Below are 18,202 nucleotides of genomic sequence, written 5' to 3'. Positions count from 1 at the left end.
AGCGCATGCGTGGCTTTTTGTACTCCATAACTAAGATAGCCACAGCCATACTAACTAGCCATAACCACGCACTGGAGCTAACAGAGTCCCACTGACTGTGCTCAACACATTTTCGAATCCTACCACTTGGGTTGCAACTGACCGACTTTGCCAGTTAGTTATGGAAGTTGGGATATCCCCGCTAGGGCGTCGAGAGGTCGTCGCTGGGCGTAGTAACAAGATCAATGAAGCCTACTGCCTTAGTTTACGAGACGCCACCCCGTGCGCAGTCGGTGCAAGAACCAGTATCGACCTAGCTGCCAGATTAAGCATAAGAGACCGCATGAAACTGGAAGCATCACTGAGCCGTCATCTCTGGCGCCGCATCACAAACACGCATTTGATTTATTCTTTCGATATCCCTCACGTTCTATCGTCGTGCACTCAAAGAGACTGTGTAAGATGTACAGCTGCTGAACGGCATGAGCGAAAGAAGATCATGGTGACTTTTCACCATGCGTATTTGTCGGGCTGCCTGTTTCTCAGTGAAATTCAACCAATCTTACCACCATTAAGCATAGAAAGTTTCCAGCGATCAAGTGGAAGAGTCATGGCTACTCATGGATGTTTTAAATGAGTAGTGGAACAGCGAACGAACGCTTTCAGACGCAACGGAGGCTACAGCGTGCGTCAAACCAGCACCCTGCGATCGCTGAATCTCTGCGCGACATCACCAGACACCACCTATGACCCAGACGCCCACTCACCGTCCCCCCCCCCCCCCTCCGGCCAGTCCGTAGGAGGCCTCGGCGGTCGCTCGGACTCGGCGGCCGCGGCCTGTACTCACCGGGTGCCTCGGGCGCCTCCCCGGCCAGTCGGTCGCGAACCCACGAGAGGAGCCCCGTGGTGCGCGCCCGTGCAGCCTCAGCCGGCCGAAGGTCAGGTGACACGCGCGGCGGGCGCAGCAACAGTGTGCGGGTATCGATCAGCGCGGCGCCGCGTCGACTGCGGCTCGCCGGAGCGGAGCGGCCGACGGGCCCAGCGTCGCGTCGGCGCCGACGCCACCACAGGTGTCGGCACCGACGGGAGCCAGGCCGGCTGGCGCGCCGTCGTGGGGGACGCGCCAGCGGGGTCTGTTGTGGGTACGCGCACTCGGGTTTACGGGTTGTTGTGAGTAGGCGCACTTGGCTTTTACGGGTTGTTTTAGTACGGGGGTGTTGTATTTGCTGGGCGGATGCGCGGATCCTTTGCTCTGCCACCCGGTCTTTCTAGAGTCGGGGATGAGAGTAGTGGAGGATATAGCAGAAGAAACCGCGGGAAGAAATATGCCTCTTTTGCACCTGCTTCCCATTCACGACGAAACTGTGATCCGAAGTGATCATGTTGTGTGATCCAAAGCGACCAACACTTCTGGTGATATGTAATTGACTGAAAGGAAAGGCTCTTATCCGGACACTGTTTGTAAACCCGGAGACACGTGACTTTTGTGTCGTGAAGAACAGTGGTTTGCAGTCCAGATCAGATAACTTTAAGTCGGGCGTGCGAAACTACACAGTTAAATTTATATCTCAAAGAGGGCGCTACATCCCTTTAAGAGACATAAATGCCTGATGGCACAAGGAGCATGATTCTGTGGAAAACATTCTGATTTTTTTTTGTATTCGAATTAACTTAGTCCAAACATCAAAGACCTCAGGAACATTCCTTGAGTCCCTGGGTCATCTTTTGAATCGAAATTGCGCCCGGACTGTGGCCTGGATTGGTAAATCAGCTGTAGCTAGTCCATGAAGTATTTCAGGCGTGTTCTACTGGTTTCATGACCAAAATATTGCTTAGCAAGTTAATGCATACACATGGGATAAAACTACGAGGTCAACTGGAAACAGGGTTACTTTCTTTACTTCATACTGCAGTAGCCATTTTGCACCAAACGTCAGGAGGGAAATAACGCTGCAATGAATGATTGTTAGGCCTGTAATAAAATGTTATCGCCCTCCCCATCTTTATCATTCACACATTCAGCACATGGGTTTTGTTCTCCACAAAGTCTTCACTCCTCTCGAGACATTAAGTTGCCCATCGTGCACACGATTGTTAATTTATTTCTTGTATTTCCCATTTTGAAACATTTTCCCGACAAAGTAATTTTAGAACCTTTAGATACCCATTCTATTGCTTCAGTAGTTAGACTAATGAATCCATTGCATCTCGATAAGTCCCTGCAAAAAAGGTGTCCACGCCAGCTAAGCCTAACACTTTTTTAGCTCATTTTTGGTAATAAGTTGCCACTTATGTTGAAACCCATAGCTGCGAAAAGATACTGGTGAAGCATTAAAGCTCGTACGATACTAGCCGTATCAGAAAAATCACATCCGAATTCAAAATATACAACTTTTCACACTGCCAATCGTTGTGACGTTCCATGACAGACAGAGGTGTGTGGGCTTTCGTGTTAGCATGCAGCATAGTTTTTTTTAAAAATTCTACCAGCTGACCAAGTTCCTTTTCAGAAATTCGGAAGGAATTAAAGCAGTTTGTCTAGGATGTTACCGACATTTTATCTCCGCTTATATGATGATGAGTTTCAATCACGTTCAAAACGAAAATAAAATGTATGAAGCTGCGGCTACCGCTGATTCCAATGATGACACTCACGATCAATCGTTTTATCCCTGAGGCGTGTCTGTGAACACATACAGACGGCATCCGTTATGTTGCAAATGATTAAAACGACAGCTGAAAATAGCTCTTGCTGCGGCTTCAGTGACACTTGAAGGCGTCCCAAAGCCCGCTGGCCCCTTCGCCCAACGTCACCAGACTGGTGACCTTCGTGACCCCGTGGCGGCACGTCACGCGGCGTCGGCCGTCGGCGCCGGCCGCGGACGGATGGCTGCCCCTGCCTAATCGCTCACCGCGTCCGGCGCAGAGTAATCGACCGGAGCGGCCTGTTTACCGGGCGGCATCTCCTGGTTACGCGGCGGCGGCGGCAGTGGCGGTGGCGTGGCGCCGGCGCCGGCTGGCCATTACACGACAAGTGAGCACGAACCGCCGCGCGCCAGGGAGGCGAGCTGACCGCGCGGGCGCCGCCGTCCATCGACCGGTCACCGGTAGGCTGTCGATCGGCCACGCGGTGGGGGAGCCGGCCACCTCCTCTGATCCTGTCCGGCACCTGTGGACTAGTCACGCGGCGCGGGAGCCGGCCACCTCTTCTGATCCTGCCTGGCACCTGCGGGCTTGTCACGCGGCGCGGGAGCCGGCCACCTCTTCTGATCCTGCCTGGCACCTGCGGGCTTGTCACGCGGCGCGGGAGCCGGCCACCTCTTCTGATCCTGTCCGGCACCTGTGGGCTTGTCACGCGGCGCGGGAGCCGGCCACCTCTTCTGATCCTGCCTGGCACATGCGGGCTTGTCACGCGGCGCGGGAGCCGGCCACCTCTTCTGATCCTGTCCGGCACCTGTGGGCTTGTCACGCAGCGCGGGAGCCGGCCGCCTCTTCTGATCCTGTCCGGCACCTGTGGCTTGTTACGCGGCGCGGGAGCCGGCCGCCTCTTCTGATCCTGCCCTGGCACCTGTGGCTGGTCACGCGGCCCCGACCCCGATGCTGCTTCGATGTCATTTGTCAGTAAACTTGTGCTTGATCCTGGTTCTACGAAATCAATTCCATTTTCGACCCATGGCTCCTGGGTTTATGCCGACTTTGACTCCGAACAACGGCACAGGAGAAGCCGGGATCGACTTCGATCCTGACTGGATAAAAATGTTTTAATTTCATAATCGATTTTGAAGAAGGTGATTCCGGTGGCAGCTGTTTTGAACACATGCTCTATTGGCTGCATGAAAGCGTTATGATGTTTATGTTAATATCGAAACAGGTATTACGTCTGCGTTCCATTTCGTCCTCATATAAGCTTTCATCCTTTTTACGCTTCCTTTTGCAGTCATTGCCTCGATGTCGATTCAATGATGCTTCGACTGATCTGAACCTGGCGCATCAGCTCACCAAAAATGATAAGCCAATCCTTTCCACACCGACTGAACGAAAGCGCGATTGATTCCGGGATTGAGTCCGATTCCTCCCGGCGCCGAGCAGAAGTCTGTCCCTGCGCCGGTAGTGCAGCCCGGCCACGGTCCGGCTTCCGCCGCCAGCTGATTGGCGGTCCGCCATCAGCCGGCCCCGAGGCGGCCATATTTCAGCATGTTAACTGCTGGAACATGTTAGAACGTAGACCATGTCAACATGTTAACTGCGTTAGCTAACCTAGTTAATATAAAGGAGAATGTCTCCCTGGTCGCCCGAAATGCCTTCCCAGTTGTGAAATTTGGCTACCCGGTCCAGGCGATCCTGAGAAGCATGAATGAATAACTTCAGGAGACTGGGCATTCTGGCTCCGGAATGGTATAGATGGTATGAGTGGACAATGGTACACCAGTAGAGAGAAACCGTTCGTTTTTTATAGGGCTTCGTTCGCTTTTATAACTTCTGTGGTCAGATGTCCACCAGGAAAGTACCAGGAGTACAGGAACAGTGTTGTACACTAGGAGAAAGATATGATGGTGTATAGGGCCAGATAGGGGCAAAAATGTTCCACGTATCATGAGCAGGCAAAATTGTCCACCGCCCCGTTGCTGACCGTCGGGCTTATCTCTCCCGTCAAAGTTCCTTGGGTTATTATGTGTGCAGGGGTGCCGATGCCTAAAACCACTCTACAGTTGGCGCCTCCGCCTACTCGGCGCGAGCTCGCCTACCTTTTGGCTATGCGTTCGCACAAAACGCCTTGGCCCGTTGGCAGAATATCGCTTTGTCTGGTTGGTTATGTTTAATTTCAGCATGGTGGTGTTTCGAGGTTTAACGAGTGTATCGGCTACGAGGCCATTTCGCGCTCGCATCCACTGCTTGCTGCGCGTTATGCTGCTAACTAGGTAAGCATATGACATGCAGACCGGTAGTTCCCAGAAATTTTAGCACTTGATGTGGTCCTAGTTCAAGATGCAGAATTTCTTCTTCTCGGCAGACAGCTGCCAACAGTTGACCAAGAAATAGCTGACAGCATTTCCCCGCATCTTGCGCATGAGGGAAATCATTGAGCGTTGTTTGATTGAAGTTTGTGCGTGACGTAAGTATGGTCAATGCGCAGGCGTTTTAGTGTTACCTCTCCTTTACGCGATTTTAGAAATAATGATGCCCAGACACCTATAGATGGTTTGATAGTTTCCAGCTTTTTCAAAGGGCGTTCTTTGCTTCACCTGGCATGCTATTGGCAGCCATATACTCATTCGCTTTTAAAGGGAATATTTTGCATTTTAAGATATTGAAGCATCAGATATGATGATACAAGCTCACTTGTATACTATTGGTATGCTTTTTAAGTAGAAAAGTCTGCTGCAGACAGCATAATTATCTGTCCAATAGACATGCTCCTCAATGCGCCATGGTTTGATCACGTCACGTCATCATTACGCCATCGCACCGTGCACACATTGACTGAGGGCCAATTGGCTGCCGTTATATCTGAAAATCGGGCCTACGAACGCTGGATAGAGACGTCACGACAATTATTTTTTTGTTGGCCTTGTTTGCCGCATGGCTTATGGAATGGCAGGATTTAAATGGCGTTATTATGATGCCATGAACGCCAAGGTGACTTTGAAATGCTCTTCTCGAAATACACTCACCACTTCCGTGGGCGTGTAGCTCAGAAACCAGAGGGGCTTAGGTCTTCATAAGGGCAGGATCGCTAACAGTACCGAAAGGTCTCAGAATAGCTATTTCAGTTCAAAACCCCATGTAGATGTGGAGCACTCCCTGCCAGTACGGTCGTTTGAGGGGATTCGCAGCAAACTGTTAGCTGCAAGAAGCGTGACAGACTTGGCCGCCTGGTCTGCCGGCTCGTTGCCAGCCTGTCCCACGTGGCTCGGGAACCAGGCCAGCATTATGCGGCTTCATTTTCTCTCGACGCAGCGAGTTTTCTTGCAATCAGCAGTGCTAGATATGTGTCAGATGTATGTACGCCCGCAATGGATGCAATAGAACTGAGGGAATCAGTGAAGATTGTGGACGCCAAATAGCATGTCACCTGCAGTGATACAATGTATGTGCCATTAAATAATGGTAAGATAAACATATACGAAAGTGCATCGTTGGCGGTAACTTCACGGAAGGAAAGGCATTTGTCAGCCACAGTCACAATTATCGTAGGGAATTACATTGACAAAGATCTGTTTGTCTTCTATTAATTTCACATCGTGCTCCAAATAAGCTGGGTCAAAACACGCCCTAATCGGCGGAGCTGCTGCTCCTTTTTCAAACCATTGCCCGTTTACATGCGTCTGGAAGGTCGGTCAAATGCAATGTGTTTGAGGGGGACCGATGGAGAGACAATTTGAACCCGTGAAATCCATTAAATTAAGAATGCTAAAGATACCGAGTTCACCGGATAGGTAGGGTTCTACGTGAACTCAGCTTGGGAAAATTTTGAAGTCCATATGTCATGCCCTTCGGGTGAAAATGACGTCAAAAAGTGTCAATCTTCGTTCGGTGTCGGAAGGCCCTTAAGCCTTCTCACTCAATCAGTCTTAATCTATATGCCTTTTGTAAGCAAAAGGTCACTGGCGTCCATAACAATGGCTTTATACCTCATGACCTCCTCCAGAGCGTCATGTTTACCAAACACTTTCGAGATTACTTTGAAAGTTTATTTTGAAGTCGACGTCAAGCACTACGCGGCCCGGCATGTTCTGAAAAAGGATAAGGTTGGACGGGGTCGTGCCAGGTCAGTAACCTCTTCTCATCTCTATGAAGCCAGGATAAAAGTCCTGTTGACGTCCCTAAGATCAAGGCATCGGGGTCGGTGCCTCGGGCCGCGGGGTCTGGGTCGGCACTGCTGGTGGCAGGTTCTAGAGCGATGTCGGCGGCGGCGGTGTCTGGGTCGGCGCTGCTGGTGGCAGCTTCTAGAGCGACATTGGCGGCGGCGGTGTCCGGGTCGGTGCTGCTGGTGGCAACCTCTAGAGCGACGTCGGCGGCGACGATGTCAGGGTCGGCGCTGCTGACGGCAGCTTCTAGAGCGACGTTGTCGGCGGCGGTATCAGGGTCGGCGCTGCTGGTGGCAACCTCCAGAGCGACGTCGGCGGCGGTGGTGTCAGGGTCGGCACTGCTGGTGGCAACCTCTAGAGCGACGTCGGCGGCGGCGGTGTCAGGGTCGGCGCTGCTGACGTCAGCTTCTAGAGCGACGTCGGCGGCGGCGGTGTCAGGGTCGGCGCTGCTGGTGGCAGCTTCTAGAGCGACGTTGGCGGCGTCGGTGTCTGGGTCGACGCTGCTGGTGGCAACCTCTTAGAGCGACGTCGGCGGCGGCGGTGTCAGGGCCGGCGCTGCTGACGGCAGCTTCTAGAGCGACGTCGGCGTCGGCAGTGTCTGCGTCAGGATCGGCGCTGCTGACGGCAGCTTCTAGAGCGACGTCGGCGGCGGCAGGTGTCTGCGTCAGGGTCGGTGCTGCTGACGGCAGCTTCTAGAGCGACGTCGGCGGCGGACGGTGTCAGGGTCGGCGCTGCTGGTGGCAGCTTCTAGAGCGACGTCGGCGGCGGCGGTGTCAGGGTCAGCGCTGCTGACGGTGGCGTCGAAGGCGGTGCTGCGGGAGGCCTGCCGCCCGGCCAGACTGCGGCAGCCGGAGCTGTCACTCCGACAGGTGGTGGTGTAGTATTTCCTAATTCCCTCCCTACTTGTAAAAATAACGTTAAAATTTGTGGCGACATAGACGACCATTTAGATACAAATTAAGAGTCATCACTGTCGACAGTCAGAGAATGCCATGTCTTGTTGATTTTTTAGAGATGCATCAAATAATCACTAAATTTTGTGACCTAGAATTTGTCCAACTTAACGCGAGATGCTTGAATACCTTTTCGAAGGCAAAAGATGGATTTGGTTTCCCCAGAAGTGAACAGACGGATAAAATTTGCCTGCAGAGGGTGCATGGAGCCCCAGGTAATGGGCATACTTTTCGGAATCAGTAGGGGGGGGGGGGGGGGCGAGCATGGTTATCGCCACTTAGCTCTACGTTGGGCGGCGTCGGGATCGTTAACTGGAATAAGACTGGATGTAGAGTATTTGAGATAATTACAACCAGAAAAGGAAGTGCAAACTTTTTTAATCTGGAAGTCAATGGCGATTAACTTTAAAAATAAATGTGTGTACGGTTTCCCCGATCGCGATGACCCCGCATTACTTTGAGAAGTTTTAAGTTAGCTGATTGTGACAATCACGACAATGTAATATTTTGTGGTGACTGAAACTCAACCATTAACCCAGAAATAGACACATGTATATACACATCCAGAGACAGAATGCTGAGAGGCCGTAGCTTCGTTACTCAAAAGTGTGGTAATTTGAATCACCGTGATGTCTGGAGAATAAGGAATAATGGTAAAAGTGGTGCTCTGGAAGAAATTAACTCAGTGAAATGTGCAAAGCTTGACTTCTTCTTTACTCCTGAATCGATGTTAAATGAAACTTTGTCATATCATATAATCCGCGCTTATAAATCAGTCGATTTACGAATCACGTTACAGCTTGATTTCAACATAAATACAAAAGAAAATGGTCTTTCAAAATTAAGTTTATTGTTGCTCAAAGATACAAACGATCTAGATCTGGCTAAAACAGTCATTCGAGAGACAGTTCATCCTTACGTTTATCTGGTATATCGTGAGTCATAGGTAGACGGTGTGGAATCTTGAAAAAGCATCCAAATGACGATAAGTGACGACCTTTTTTCTAGAAATGCCATTAATGAACAAAGATTAAAAGCGGTGTCATATTCAATAAGAAAGAAAAGTCAGAAAACAAAGCTCATCCCAAAAGATCTGCAACTGCTGAAGTCACTGCCAAAGTCATCCTAGGAAGACATTGATTGAGGGCATTTTCTTTAATCAGTCTGAGATACAGCATTCTAGGGCTACCGCAACTGAAATACGGATAATTCTCTCCCGTGTTCACTGGTATGGAAAGGGCGAAAAGGGTTTCTCTAGTTACTTTTTCAATTGGAAACAAGACACATTCTCAAGTAAACTGACGCCATGTCTAAATGTAGGTCATCGTCAACTATATCGGGATGATGAAATTTTATCGGAACTCAGCGAGCATTTCGAGAAATTATTTGAAAACCTAAGCAGCTCCAGGCAATTTACATTCGCAGAGGTGTCTTGACAACACAAGATGTCTTAAACTCACAAGGGCGGAATCGCTCACTGCTGCCGCCCTCCCCCCCCCCCCCCCCCCTGCCGCCGTTGCTCTCGCGGCCCTGCTCCCGTCCAGCCGTGTGCAGCCGCACTGGGTCACACGGCCGTGTCGAACTCTCGCGAACTGTTCCTCGTCTGCTTGTCTCGTCTGTTTCGCATAGTTGTGTGCCCGTAGCCGAGTGAGGAATGCCACGATGTAATGGGCGCTCCTTTGTATACTGATTTTGCGTACCCTGCGTTTTTTGCTGTTATTAGACCTGCATGGCAGATGGTGGAACAAATTTGCTGAACGTGTGAAGTTGGGAATAATTATTTTTGTATTTTTTTCTGTGTTGTCACACGAATTTCAGCTATTCACATAAAGTGAAAATGCATTGTTAGGATGTAGAAATAAATAAAAGACATTTACAAAAAAACATACTTTTGTTAAAGATGCAACAAACTTGAAAAAGCGGAAACCAAGATCAAGGCATTGAAAGGAGCGTCAAAAACTACCCACAGAGTCTTGCCGGTAATGAATCGGTTTTGTTTTGACCATGATCTGACCTACAAGCCTGATCGAAGTTTAACTTAACTAACAGTACTCCGAATTTAGCTGCCTAATTGTCTTAAAAAGCATTTCAAAGTTGTATGAATTTATCTAACTCTCCGTTACCGCATTAGAATGAATGATTCCTAGAGCATCGTCATCACTGGCATCCATGGCCTGCTTTGACCTACAAAACAGCAGTGACCTCACAAGGTACATCTAATTGTTTATTCTAAACGACTGGCCATTTAACTATGCACAGATTTTTTTAATTTAGCGTGGCTTCGCTGCATTTTATGGAAGTTATCCTGGAAAACTCCTCCGGCGGGGGGATAAACTGAGCCCCATCTGAGTACAGGCTGACAGGCGACCAGGAGTGCTTCTCCCACTGTCCCTGCGAAACAATAAATCACACGCTAGCACCAGAAAACGAGAGGTGCAAGTCACTGCATACTTCACTGAGAACTGGAAACCAGCAAAACAAAAAGCGTTGCAAGCAGAGCAGGGACAGTGTTTGGCACGGATCACGTAATACAAAAGATCGCTGAAAGCGGTCATTGGTAAATTTAACAAATGGATGCCGCTGAGTACTACTCCGAGCATTCATTCGCTCATAAGCTCATTCATTCACTAAAAGACGTTATTTAAGCGCGTCTAAGGGACTGCACATGGTCGAAATTTATCAGCCCTGTGCTGTAATTTGTTGCTGGCTGGGCTTGTCGCTCCATAGGTCAGCGCTGTTGCAAATGGTGCAATAGATCATGCTATCTACAATGCCATGAACACGCGATCGTATCGCTTGATAATTACATTTGAAATTGCTAATGCTTAAAGCATTCGTTTAGGTTAAGCTATTGTTTTTGAAAATTTGTTAATATTTGGTTGATTTCCAGTCCAGTCATTTGAATGTTTTGCTTGCAATTTGTGTTTATTTTTTGCTATTGTTTGCATAAATTAACATTTGGTTTTTGCATTGTTGTATCTTTTGTTGCATCTTCTGTATCTTTTGGTTGTGTGTGATTCGTTATGCAAGTATGCATCATAAACTTTTATTGGTATTTTCTTATCACTTAACGTTTTAAAATTCATTGATTTATTTCTTTGAACACTCAAGCTGCGGAAACAATTTGTAACCAATTAATTCCACAGATGTGGCCTGATCCGAGCTTAAGTGCATGTACGGATCACTCCCCTGTCACGATATTTTCGAAATGGCGTGCTGCTCTCGATTCTCTGCAGTTGGTTAAAGAAAGATGAATGGTGAGTTAAACACAGTTTGTGAGCGTTAAGTAGACACTTTATGCAAAAGGGACTATGATATGCTTTTTAGCAATGTCTTTTATTTCTAAAAACTTCAGTTTGGCAGAAATGGAGTCTGAGTGAGCGATTTTGGCAGATGGTCATTAAGAATTTCAGTCATCAGCATGGCTCGAACTCCTCACCCCATTTCCTGGTAAAACGGCCAGTTAAAATCCAGCTGATATCACACAGGTAAGCTCAAATGACCTAATGACCTCCGTCCTTTGAGTGTGCGCTGTTATTGGCTCCAGGTGATGTGGGCAAGGCAATCGCGGGGGTTTGTTCGACGCGTTCGGGTGGTGTAGCCTAGTGTCACCTTTGCAGCAATTGCCAAATATTCCAGAGGCTATTCTCTCCACCAGAATCGAGTGAGCTCCTGCCAGATAGGGCCGATACATTTATCTTGATCCCACTCCCGCATTTAGATTGTCGGTCTGATCCAGAATCCTGCTACCACATCGTCCCAAGCCATTTGAAAGAGCTAGGTGGTCAGGGCAGTTGGGAGGGATTTTGACATAAGCTTTCCTCCTATTCCTTTTTTACCGAGAAGAACAGCACGGCTCTGAAGAGTGTGAATACTGATTCAGACCAGTTTTGAGCATAACTAGGTCCGGACTTGGACTAAATCATGGTTGTGACACGGCCATCTTCTCCGCTTTCATACGAAGCGCCGGCTTTGCGGTCTGACGCACTCACAAATTATATAAGCATCCTTGCAACGCAAGACCGAGATGGCATTCCTCCTTATATTTTTTTCTGCAACCAATGCTGGTGTTGTTACTGCCTTTGACACCACAGTTTACGTCCAAAAAAGTTTCCAGCTATTGCTGAGCAGCGCATGTGATTACATCCCGCGTTGCGATTGGCCGCGGCTCCAACAGTTTGCCTTGAAGTCAACTCGCGCTCATCGATATCGAGCTGTCGGAGTGTGCACCTGGCCAACACGTTTTCAGTCTCGCATACCACAGTCCGTGTGATTGGTGGAGACGAGGCGGTCTGGTCATTGCTACCCAGGGATAGCCTCCCGACGGCAATCTGCGGAGCAGCCGCGGGCGTTCGGCCAACGAGAGGCTGGTTTATTCAGCACGGACGTATCCGTGACGTCGACAGATGGCAGTTACGGCGGCGCAGTCCGCGTTGGCTGCCCTTACCTGACACCAGGCGGCGGCGGCCGCGCCCCATAGATGGCACTGAACATAGGCGTGTGCCCGTCTAGGCGGTGGCACGCCGTCGCTCCAGAGCCAACAAACTACGAGGCCCTGCACCCAAGCCCTCGAGGCATTGGTCCTCCGCTCAGTCTTCGGACAGTGCGGGTTGAGCCAGAAATGGGATGGTGCTACGGGACTTGCTCCTCTTCGTCGTTTGTTCTGTTTACACGGTTTTAACGAAAATCATACCTATGATGTTGATCGCGGAGGGCGTCGTCCGCAGCATTCCAAGACATCAAGAACATTTAGCATTGCGTGCAAGGGTGTATTGAAGAGGGATACCGGGGTATGTGCCGCCTAGTGTTAAATTTGTTTACAATGATTGCTTCAGGCGTGTGAATAAACGACGGCAGTCAGAAAAATTGGGGTAGATATGTACAAATGAATAGACTAAAAGCATGTCACGTTGTGCAAAAATACATATCCGTGGCACGCTTCAGCAGGTTTCTCAACAGCTTTGAGCTACTACAGCACTGCAAAGTCCTGCATTTTGTTGATTTTGTCTGTCGGTCGGAAAAATCCTCCTCTTTTGTGGCTTAATTTGAAAGCGTCTTAACCAAGGTACTTTGACTGCATATGCAATAACTATTTGAAGGAATTATGACATATATTGCGTCAAATAAGCCATCTTATATCCGTCTGGAACATGTGGCATGAACATGAACAAGATGAAGCTCGCTTCACATAGTTTTTTTAGGTTCTGTTTACGTTGTCCCAGTTTGTCCCGTTATCAATCAGCACGCGCTCCATTATAAATGACGTGTCAAGTTGCCACGTGCAGCTTCCAATTTTGGTAGTGTGACGTCACAAAGAGTGATAAGCATATGAATGACGTATTTACCATTCAAAGTCCCCGTGTGCCAGATCTGATCCGCCGCTCTGCATCCATTCACAGGCAAACGCACAGGGCTCCAATGTGTTGTGCATGCCCCATGAACCACCCAATACACCTACATCAGGAAAAGGATCGTCACTCATGCAGCCGTTGTAAACACTGTTATACGGGTTGGAACTTCGTATTTTTTTGCACGGGGGTATACTGCCCAAAGTTGATGCTGTTGTGGTGCCCCCTCAGTGTTGGGCTGGGCCCCAACAATGTTTGGCTGGGCCTCCACAGTGCGGAGCGTCACCCCTAATACTCTATCGTCTCTTTGAAATCTCTGCTCTCAAAAATTGACAAAATGGGAAGAAAAGTTAAAAAATAGTTTTATTTGTATGTTTTACTAAGATATTACAGATATGATTACTGAGCTGTTTGGATCGACATTTTGTTGTTGTTCTGTGCTGTTGAAACGCCAGCTCAAGCCCGACCAGGTCTTTAAAATGGTTCAGGCAGATATCAGAGTCGCGGTGGATGTGTGCATTCTGAATGGGTCCAAGGTTTCTACCACAAGCGTCAGCTGGCATTTTATCGACGGAGATGCTGGCATGACCAACAGCCGCTATTCATGCTTGTGACAGTCCTGCTGTATTACAGTCATATTTTTGCGACTAGATTTCTTCAGAACGGCTCGCATGGATTGCTTTGGGCTCAGAGCACCTGCTAAGCATAGCTTATCGCGTGTATTCTGAACCCACCGCCGAAGTCATGCTGTGAAGTTCAACGGGTAGTTTTGCTCTAAACTTTCGCCAGACGGGAAGGCAGAGCGTTTTACTTGCCGTACAATGCTGCAGCACAGCTGCTCCGCGCTGCAGTTCCCACCTGTCGGCCAGTTGCCCGCTGACCTTTCGATTTCAGTCAGAAATGAGAGAGGTCAGCAGGGAACAGTGCGCCCGCCCTGCTACTCATACTGGTGCCTCTGGCTTACGAGACCCGCATCTGTGCTGTCGGCCACGGAGACGGCTGGATTGGTTCGCTTTCATGCACAGCTGCGACCCGAACAAGATAAGATGGGCCGCCACGTAAAAATGCGGCGAAGCCAGCTAACGGGTCAATACAAAATGCACGGCTCGCAAAATTACGAGAGTGACATCACGCAGGTGTCATGCATTAGCAAGCGGGATGTGTCGCTTAATTGGCGGAGCAATTGTAAAGCAACTGCGTTCGGTGACGACGAATCCTCCGAGGGGTATGGATGCAAACGCGACTTGTCCCTCGGTTCTTTTCATTCGACGTCATAATGCTTATGTTAGACTTTGTGATTCTGGGATGGAGCTTGCTAGGCTACTCTTATGATATCCACTCGACACTTTACTATTATTTTTGTGACTGGGATGGTGGAGGAGGGAGGACGGGGAGCCGTTGGGGGCAGATTTTCATGTGTCCCCTTTCTTTGCTTTCCACGCTTGCACTTATTATTTTTTGGCTACGGTGTGGTGAGCTGTCGAACAATCCTTTTTTATAGCGCAGAGCATCACGGCCTGCACGAACCATCGCCGTGCCAGGATCCATTTGTCCATAAACGTCAGATGCGGATCATTTTCTGGTGTTTGGATGTTTTTGGACACAGGCATGCACCAAAACGAGTGTTTTAAACCTCCCTTGCGCACTTACGTGTCAACGGCATAGGACAACGCAATCCTACCTTCCTGATATTTACAAATGACTCCAAATGAACGACTTTCTTCTTGCTCCATGATTCTTTTGCATGACTTAAGTTTAAAGTCAATCATGTTCCCTCTATCTCTGTTATTGTAATTCTGACTTTCCTACAACTGACACATTGCTTCGATGTTGCACAGCTCCAGTCTGTTCACAATTCGCAGTTTGTGGCATACTGACTGCTGCGATGTCCCCGATAGCGTCAAATGGCTAAACCAGTTGTCCTCACACATAATCCCTACGATCTTCCTCGATCTGCTACCCCACATTTCGTGCACTGGTGCTTTTATGAAAATTATGCGTCCTGCCACTACAAATGGTGAACTCAAGATTCATCGTTGCTTGCATACATGCCGATTTTTTTTCTGCGACTTGAATGCCACTCAACCTGTTTCAACCACGCATGGGGTTAACGGTAGCCCCATGTTCTTAAAAACGGACCTTCTGCCCAGCGCAAGATGCTCATCAATGCCCGAGCCGGGTCGTCAGCACGGATGTGTCCCTCGCACGCTCTTACATGCATGCTGTGAAAATCTCAAGCTCTTACTGCCATCTGTTAACCTACATAAGGGTCACCAAGCAGACAATGACAAACAGATAGACATGCAAACGGACGCGCATCTCCGAAGGTCTCATATCATTTTCTAAAATTACATTGTATACAAACCTTGTTTTAATAAAGAGCCAGAACTGAAATACTGTGCACTTTCATAGTGTAGCTGATCTCGTTTTGCAGTCCGGAGTCTTAACCCTTTTTAACAAATAGGATTTAGCGCTAACTAGCTGAAAGAAGGGAAAACGAATCATGTGTGAAACTGTCGGAACGTCAGCAGTCAGCGAAATGCACATATTTTGTTTTCATGTTTACCGGAGTTCGACTGGTCCAAATCCCCTCCCCAGTGATATGCTGTTCAAATATTCACTGTTACGAAGCTCCAAACTTGTAATTCGTTGCTTCACCTGCAAATGAACGTATCAGGACCCTTTGTAGTAGCCCCTGAGGTTCAGGATATCCTGAAACTAAAGGTTATGATACCCTGAGATGAGGGTTTTGTCACCGCTTCGCCAAAGAGTTTCACCCAGGATTTCGTCAGTGTAGAGGGAAAGCAATTGTGGTGCCCCTTGAAAATGAATGTGTCGGGGCCCTTTGAACGGCCCGCTTAGACTCGATGTCTCTAAAACAAATGTTTTGGTTCCCCGAAGTAAAGAATTTAGCGCCACCACGCCGAGGGGGACTATCGACGATTTCATTAAAAGACCGGTTTGAAAATCGCGACTTTCCCTGGAATTTGTTAATTCTGAAAATGAAGGTTTTTGGGACGTTTTGTGATATCTTCTGGAGCTCATCGCCTCTGGAAGAGAAAGGTTGTGATGATGTGATGTGAAAATTTTTGGTGGCATGTCGCTGAACGTTGAAGAAGGGGCCAAGCCGGAATATCTTCAGGGTGGGAGGCACAGCATTGTTGTGCCCCTGGAGTTTGGTGCCTTTCGAGGACGAAAGTTTAGGTCCCTTTGTGGTGCCCTCTGGAATCGGGTGCCTGATGAAATAAAGTACGTAGTGCCAAGAAATGATGTCTTTGGTGCTTCTTCGTCAAATGGGCCGATCCAGAATATCGTCAAATGGACACAGCACGGACATCGTGGTGCCACCGGAATTCTGCGTCTCTCGAAAATAAAGATTTGAGGCCCTTTGCTGTGCCTCGAACTTTGGTGCCGCCTGCAAATGAAATATATGTTGTCCCAAAGTAAGGGTTTCACTGCTTCTTTGCCATGAGATTTTGGTGCCTGTTTGGGGTACTAAAATCTCATGAGTGGCCTAAGGGGCAGAGCCTCTCGCCCCCCCCCCCCTCCCTCTCTGGAACCGTCTCTTTCTGCACAACATGCTTTGATAAGCGGAAGGACGAGACAATGAAGATTCCAAAGGTCTGGAGCACTGCCATCACACCATTCGACGAATTAGCTTGTTGACCCCCAGTGGCTTGTACTGCTGGGAGGCAGACTTGTGTTCAATTCAAATTTATTGCGCCTGCTCAGGAGCGGCTCACAGGTTTTGAGATCTGATTGAGCTCATGACTCATGGCTGTTTTAAATTTTTTGATCCAGGTTAGCTCAGAATTATCGCTTGCAATAAATCATTTGGCTCATGACTTACTCGGCTTGCGAAACAAAAGAAGCAGATTGATTTGTGAGCCATATAACACGCATATATATATATATATATATATATATATATATAAGTATATATCTGCATATGTATGTATAGGCATATATCATGATACCACAAATTAGTTCAAATGGCCTAGTAGCAAGTTTAAATTTGAGCCTAGCAAAGGTTGTACAGTAAACCATGGCTTTCCTGTAATCTGTCACCAACAGCTCTCTCAACTCTGAGCTCTCGACTAGTACATTCCTCTTGGCACCTATGACCCAGACCCATTAGTTATGAAACACGCAACGTAGACCAGCCTGCACTAAATCTGATAGCTGGCAGTCTGCACCTGCCAAGTGCCAGCCAAGTGAACTCGCACGCACGTAGCCACATCTGCACTAGCCAGCACGGACCATGACGCCGGCGATGTCATGTCAGCGATTCGACATCGGACTGGACTTCTTGCAAGGTTGGTTGATACTAAGGTACCGGGTATGTGGTTCAATTCAAAGATGGCGACTGGTCAGGACTGATGAGAATTGAGAGGTGATGAGGGATGGGGAAACGATGAGGACTGGCAGGGGCCGGGAATCAAAGACAAAAGGGTAGGGTTCCCACTCACCGCACGGTGCCCTTAGTTCTAGGGCATTTTAGCTCGATGCTTTGCACCCTAAATGTAGTTAAAAATGGAATTATTTACCTATTTTAAAATTGGAAATGGCTATTGATGTAATACCAGGAAGTCATATTCCACGACACTCAATCCGCACATGAGACGAGACGATTATCCCGCTATTGTTGCTTATTTCATATAGCCTCGGCTATAGCATGCTTCCAGCAGTTCAAAGGGTGGATGAGGGGTCAGGTATGAAAGAGTTCGTTGTTGTGGCAATTGGCAATGCAAAATGTTAACAGTCTTCGGATTTTATGCGTAGTGGACAATCTGTAACTGATTTTAGCGCAATATATATATATAAATTCATGATGTCTGTACCTTGTAATATCCTCTGGTTCCTGGTTCAGGTTTGGCAAACTTTAGATCAGGATCAACAACATTGCGCTTACTGCATAACAATTGCAATAACAAAATATGTTCTGATTTTACAAAATCGTCGTACCTGATGCTCCATGCTCCATTTAACCACCCTGAAAAGGTCTGTTAATTTGTTCAAGGGCATGCTGTGCTTCCCCATACTACACTTTTAATTTGAACCTTTTGACTCACTTCGGTCAAAGCGGCATTTTTCCTAACGGGCCGACTCAGCT

At 48.3% G+C, this 18,202-nt stretch overlaps 1 protein-coding gene across 1 annotated transcript in view; it reads right to left on the bottom strand.

Annotated features, from left to right (window-relative positions):
• LOC119111557 (uncharacterized) overlaps nucleotides 1-18,202 on the bottom strand; it is a 43,789-nt gene that overhangs the window by 21,794 nt on the left and 3,793 nt on the right. Inside the window, exon 5 of the mRNA XM_037235367.1 lies at nucleotides 827-984. Within this exon, the coding sequence (XP_037091262.1) occupies nucleotides 827-984 (158 nt within the window). The remainder of the gene's footprint in view (nucleotides 1-826; nucleotides 985-18,202) is intronic.

Source organism: Pollicipes pollicipes, unplaced genomic scaffold (genome assembly GCF_011947565.3).
Source record: "Pollicipes pollicipes isolate AB1234 unplaced genomic scaffold, Ppol_2.1 Scaffold_7261;HRSCAF=8764_pilon_pilon_pilon, whole genome shotgun sequence".
NCBI lineage: Eukaryota > Metazoa > Arthropoda > Thecostraca > Pollicipedomorpha > Pollicipedidae > Pollicipes > Pollicipes pollicipes.
This window is presented reverse-complemented; position numbering and strand designations above follow the sequence as displayed.